The sequence below is a fragment of the Stegastes partitus genome, unplaced genomic scaffold, assembly GCF_000690725.1.
Source record: "Stegastes partitus isolate 25-593 unplaced genomic scaffold, Stegastes_partitus-1.0.2 Scaffold80, whole genome shotgun sequence".
Lineage (NCBI taxonomy): Eukaryota > Metazoa > Chordata > Actinopteri > Pomacentridae > Stegastes > Stegastes partitus.
Genome location: NW_007577811.1, coordinates 299,010 through 305,686, shown reverse-complemented (window position 1 = coordinate 305,686; position 6,677 = coordinate 299,010). Strand labels below are relative to the sequence as shown.

The 6,677-nt window shown below is 40.4% G+C and overlaps 1 protein-coding gene across 1 annotated transcript in view; it reads right to left on the bottom strand.

Annotated features, from left to right (window-relative positions):
* Positions 1 to 6,677, bottom strand: part of fut8b (fucosyltransferase 8b (alpha (1,6) fucosyltransferase)) — an 88,886-nt gene that overhangs the window by 12,543 nt on the left and 69,666 nt on the right. The window contains exons 6-7 of the mRNA XM_008276747.1: positions 5,189 to 5,426; positions 19 to 265 (exon numbers count right to left, since the gene is read on the bottom strand). Of these exons, the coding sequence (XP_008274969.1) occupies positions 19 to 265; positions 5,189 to 5,426 (485 nt within the window). The remainder of the gene's footprint in view (positions 1 to 18; positions 266 to 5,188; positions 5,427 to 6,677) is intronic.

Below are 6,677 nucleotides of genomic sequence, written 5' to 3'. Positions count from 1 at the left end.
AAAGCTGTGCAAGCTTACCCAATGATGGGGTGTTTGAAGCCCAGCTTGGCAGTGCTCTGCTGGATCTCCTTCTCTAGCCATGCCTGAGGGCGCACCAGGTACTTGACAAACTGGGACACCCACCAGACGGATGGGTCACCATGCAGACGCTGCAGGCGTGGAGCCAAGTCCTCAGGGATAGCCAGGGGCAAGTAGGGGGGTCGAGGGTGGAGACTGTCCACTATGGGCAACTCCACAACTTGGACATCCTTATCATGGGCCTCGCCTATATGGGCCAAAGAAGAACAGGAAGAAAATGAGGCATTGGGGATTCAAGTTTGATGATGAAACAGCTGATTATGTACCCTATCATTAATGGAGATGTTATATCTGCATATTCATCAATTGTTAAGTCTATATGATGTAGGAAACTAGTGAAAAATGCTCATCACAATTTCCCCAAGGCAAAAATAGTAACTACAACCAACAACCCCAAACCCCAAGGCATTCCATTTATTTCAAACACATTAAAGCATCAAATGCTCAATTTGAAAGACTTGAAATGCAAATGTTTGGTATTTTTGGTTGATAAAAAGCTACAATGATTCATCGATCATTATACAGTGTACTTTTCTTTTTGTACTTGTACTGTACTTTCAGCAATGCCCCCCCTCCTCGGGTTGAGTCCTGCTTGGATGAAGTCCTGGGCAGAGAGATGAGCAGGGCTGATTATAGAGGTCACTTCTTTGGGCAACAGAAAGCCTCTGTGCACTGTCAGACTTCCCTACACTTCAAGACCAACTGCCTGCACACAGTGACACATATATGTGCATGATGCACCCCTGCATGTGTGAACAAAAGTGTACAGCACACACACGTATGCAAACACGCATGTACCCACCCAGCAAAATGTCTATGGAAACGCAAGGACATAAAAAAGCATGTACAAAGGTAGTCTGATAATGATAAAATCCAAATAAAATAATAAAAAGAAACATGCATTTACCCACACAAACGCTAACAAACGGCCCCAGATAATCTCATCTCACTAAAAGAGATATGCATGGCAGAAACATCCTTCTCTCTCTCTCAGTCTTAAACCTCGAGCCAAGTTTTTTTTTTTCTTCTAAAGTGTGTGTGCAAACCCCTGATTCACATGAAAACAAGTTTGAGGCCTATGTTCTGTCAGACTAAAGTGGCTTTTGAAACTTGCATGGATAGGCCCTAACACAGCTGCAAATGCATCCTCCATAACACACTACCAAAAAAAAGGCATAATGAGTCATTAAAAATGGCCTTTCACAGAAAGGGTACATAAAAACATGATAAAAACAAGGCCAGAAACAGAGGCTTGAATTTGTGTGTGTGTATGCTGGAGCATGAACTGAATATGAATTGGTAGGGGCATTAAATATTGAACAAAAAAAAAATATTCCCAGGCCTGTCTTTGCTTATATAACAGCATTGGCATGATTCACATAAAGGGGAATGGACATATTTTGAGGCCTGCACTTCTTGGTACAAATGTACAGATATGCAGTATGTCTTCCTCCAACAGCTACCGACTAGGTCATAAAGCTCTTGTAAATTTTGTCTTAAGTCTAAAGCCTTTGTATATATTTCCTGTTTGCATCACCACTTAAGTATATGTGTCTGCACCAACACAGAATTCCTACACTGTATGTTAAGAATATGAAGGATACTGAGTACAATAAATATTTCATAAAATTAACAGAGCAATGAAACTAGAGAGCTGTGACTGACACCATCCAGACACAAAATACTGGCCTCTCCATTCATAATACATTTGAGACTGAGTTTATGAACTTTGAGATCTCTTGTTCCAGTCTTTACATAGCAGGGAACATTATGTTTCTCCTGCTGCTCTCAGACTCACACATAAGGCAGTAATATCTCCACAGACAACCTCAAAGGAAAACACTTTCTGGCAAATTAGTCATTTGATCAATGAACCATTATTCTACAAGGAGACTGGTTTCCTCTGCAGAGTTTAGTCTGTCACACCAAGCACGCGATGGTATGAATGTCTCTCACGCTATCCATTGAACAGAAAAGTTCGAGAACAGCAACAAATACAATACATATCCACATGTATACCACACATTCTTGATAAATGTAAACAGTTTTTTTACCCAGGTTAAGTCTTGCACAGCAGGTTTTGTAGAAAACATTCCTATATTTCTCAATGAAGGCCAAGCAAGTATTGTTTTGGTACCAGAGCAGCATCAGCACTGGTCACCAGTATCCCTAGCCAAGAGACAGATTAGGTGGGTAAACCTTGGGTAATATGGGTAGGGTGGACACACTACATGAGGTGTGATCAAAAAGTTCTGATTTTGTTTTTATTGTGCATGAATGGATCGGGCATGGTAATGCGGTGCCAACAGGTATGAGTAGTCTTGGGGCCACCTGCTAGTATGTCTTTGTAAAGTCTGTGAAGATCTCTGGCAACAGCCCCAAGAGGATCCAACCTTCATGTCAAGGATCAATACTGGTGACAAGAGTGTGGTCTCCAGCTACAACCCAGAGACCAAACAGCAGTCTTCAAAGTGGAAGTGCCCACAGTCACCAAGACTAAAGACGTTGTACCATGTCAAGAGTGCACCTAGAGTGTGCTTCGTCTTTGTCTTTGGATAAGGAGTTGTGCACTGTGGATTTGTCTACAAGGGTGAGACCAATAACACTGAGTTCTATTGTAGCATCTTGGGGGTTCTAAGGGGAAAAAAACAACATTCTGGAGAATATTTGGCGCAAACCAGACCCAGACTATGACATGATGGTACCTGGGTACTCCGTCATCATGCTGAGTGTGCGTTAATAAAAGCACTGACTTTTTGGCTGCACCAACACAGTTGTTATTTCTCACCCACTCTATTGACCAGATTTGTCTGTGGGCAACTTCTTCCTCTGGGCCAGAATAAAATTCAAGTTGAAAGGTCACCATTTCAAAACAGTAGAGGAGCTCCAATGCACATTGAATAGGGGGCTTTACATGCTGATAGAACAAGACTTACAGAGAGACTTTAATCCATGTCATGAGCACCCAGAGCAGCGCAAGAAGAGTATATGAAGGGGATTGTGGTCAAGTTCAAATTGAGCAGACTTTTTGCTTTTTGTAATTGTTTTCATCACACCTTGTAGGGTGAGGCAAGGCTTTATCAATATTGTCACCGTATGCTGATGATTTAATAAAATGTTTTCCTTTTGTTTAAACCAGCATCTTGTTTTGTTTTACCAATTATTTCATTATCTTTTCTTTTAGACAGTTTTATCTCAGCTGTAGCGTAAATCATAGACAGCCACCCTATGCATTACTGTTAATTCAATGTGGATTTTTTTGTAATGTTTTGCTTTTCTCATTTTTCATTTGTGGGAAGAAAATCAGCAGGTCCCATAATGACTTCCTCGCTATCTTTGATGTTCCCCCCAAGCAATATGTTTCCCTGACAGAAATAACCTGTCATAGTTGCATATACCATTCATCCTTTCTCGGTCTATAAATGTCTCACATCCTAAGGGAAACATGTAGCAGAAAGTGGGCTAACCATGTAAAGATATATGAAGAAATTTGAATTTAGCAGGACTGCTACATAAACTGCCAGGAAAGTCAATTTTCCACATAAACAAAAACAATAAAAAATATTATAAAAATTAAGAATTGGTAGGATTTTGTCTAAAATGATCTTGCAGAGACAGGATTTCAAGAGTTTGGGAATAACAAGAGAAAATTGGAGCATAATGGTGAGCCCCCATCATTGGGTATCTACTGTTACCTGGTAACTGGTACTGGTACCTCCTACTGACACCATTGGAAGCTTTCGAGACATCAGTATTCACTACATTAAGACAACTGTATTGGCATTGGCAAACATTCCACTTAATTAGTGAGATATTTAATGTACATCTATTTATTAATCCAAGGCTTTAGCATCCCTCTATGGTTTACTGCCCCAAGGAATGTACTTGCTTGCACTGCTAACAAAACAGGCATGACCACATGTGTAGTTAAATACATATAAGGCTTGCATTAGGTATGCCCAGCCAGTTAGCTGACTTGATCAAAATAAACTACTGTCTCTGCAAAAATGTAGGATTATATAAGGACAACATTTCAGAACTATAAAGGCTCTGAGGTGGGAAATGGCATTTATAGTTAGTTGCCTGTTGGGTTTAAGCAGCCATATGGCATATACGAATCCATAGGAGGCTGTTTATAAGACGGACACGAAAGAAATGCATTAGATTATGGAAACGGACATATGAAAGGAAGGAGAATAAGACAGGAAAGGCAGTGGGAGAGCAGGAGATAAGACGGGAGAGCCCAGGAGAGCAAGTCAAATGAAGGAATAGGAGAAAAATGAGAGCTAAAAGGACATAGTGGTGACAAAGAAAAGAAGCAAGAAAGAAAAAATCATAAAGAAGAAGGCAGGCACAATCTTAAGAGTAAAACCTCCAAATCATAACGGATCTCTGTTTACCAATGGTTTGGTTTTCTCTGCTTAGTTGAGGGAAACAAGCTTACGCTGTAAGCACTATCCATTAATCATATTAAAAACACAATTTCAATTTATATAACTGTTCATTTATACACGACCTTGCCACCTTTGCATTAATAGGAAGATTCATTTCCTCCCAGTCAGCACATCAATCTTTAATCTGTATTATTCTCGTACCAGTTGTAACTAACTTATGCTTAAACATGGTGTTCACTATGAACACAGGGTCTACAACTGCTGCTAAGTTTTAACGTCAGACATAAACAACAAGACTAGGAAACAAAAGATAAATGTAGGAAATTTGAAATAAAAGAATATTCCCTGCAGTGTCAGCCTCTATCAGACAGTAAAGCAATAACCATACTGTAGGCCATTTTTTATTTTTACTTTTTTTTTTTGGCAAATAAACATATGAACAGTAACTCTCTGCAGCTACACTGGCTGCCAAAGTACTTTCTTTAACAGGAATTGCATAGTGCTGCTTAGCCAGGGAGTTCACATTTGATTTTGCTGTAGCAGCACAAATAGAAGGTTTGGCAGACCCTGTTTTTTTACTGGGATAGCCCAAAAACCATGAGTGCAATTTCATTATTAAGCAACCAACCACAATCATCACTGGCAGCACTGAGGCTGTAACTGTATAGTTTATTGTGCTAGTGTGTGTGTGTGTGTGTGTGTGTGTGTCTACCCACCTGACCAGTGTCCAGTGCTGGCCCCAGAGCGGTCCGTGCAGGTGTTACTGACGGGCAGGAAGACGGTCTCCCAGCCGCCAGGAGCATACCGCCAGTTATGAGACTCCAGGATGAGTGTGCGCTGGGTGCCATAAGCGATCATGAAACAGTAGACGACATGGTGGAGTTGGCAGCCATAACCACAGCCCTTATTGATGTTACACACCAGCTTTCTTGCCTTACTGCAGTCTGGGGGGTTCTAGGAGGGAAAGGAAAGAATGTCTCAACATTTTTATTGCCTGATCTTTGCCTTGTTTCTCTGAAAGACTGTCTCTCTGACTTGTAATAACACATGGCTGATATTGTTTTTGTTGTTTCCCTTTCCTTGCTTCATACTCCTCTTCGCTCTAATTTTATGTTACCTGCTAAATTATTTCTCATATCCTTTCTGTACCTTTTCTGTGATGCTCTTGCACATTTCTCGTTTACCATCTTTTTTGTCATTAAAGGTGAAAAATTCTGTATATTTATGTTTTACATTAATAACAAGTATTGTCTTTGTAGTCAGATACACAGTTGCTATATCTTTGTTTAACTCCTGTTGTCCAACAATAATAAAAGCAAGTAGAAGACTAAGGTGATGTTTCTTCAACACACACAGTAGATGATACAAACATGTGACAGACTATAGATCTCAGCAAAATACATAAATCTGTCCTGTTTACTGGGTTTGGTATTTCCCTGTTTGGTACAGAAAATGGACAACTGGCAGCTTTATCCTGAAATAGCTCCTTCTTCATCTTTTTAGTTGCTCTTACACTGTCACATTCCTTCACTTTTCACTGGCCCTTTTTGCTGTCTGTCCTTTTGCTCATTCTCATTACATTTCCCTTTTTTCGTTCTCTCAGTTCGTCTTATCTTGTATCACTCTTTCTTCTTTCATATTCCTCTCTCTAATTTACACTCTCTCTCCGATTCCCTATTTTTCACACTACCACACTCTCATTCTTCATCTCAGAAATTAGCTTCAATATCATTCATAAGTCTGAAGGGAAGAATACCAAGCAGGAGGTGCTAGAGCAAGAAACATGAATTTCTCAGTTTTTTTGTGAGAAAAAAGAAAAAAAAAAAAATCGTGGAAACCAACAGAGTGACACATGCTGTGCTGTCGATGAGTTGCCAGGCGGGTTGTGATTTGCGCGGCAGCCGGTCTGAGCGAATTCTGCAACGCTCGTGCCAACCAGCTTCCTAAACAGCAATTACCGGCTGATGGGAGTGTTTTCCTCATTAGGCTGCTGCAGCTGTGGATGGTTTACAGTAATCAGGCCGCCCGGCACCCACTGGCTAATGCTGCCTATCACAGACTAGCAGGAGAGGAAGAGGAAGAGAGGAAAGAGGAGGAAAGGAGATGGAAACGAAGAGGAAAAGCAATGAGAGGATATTAAAAATTATTTAAAAAAAAAAAAACTAGTGGAGATTGAAAAAGAGCACAGGACCCAATGAAATGAGA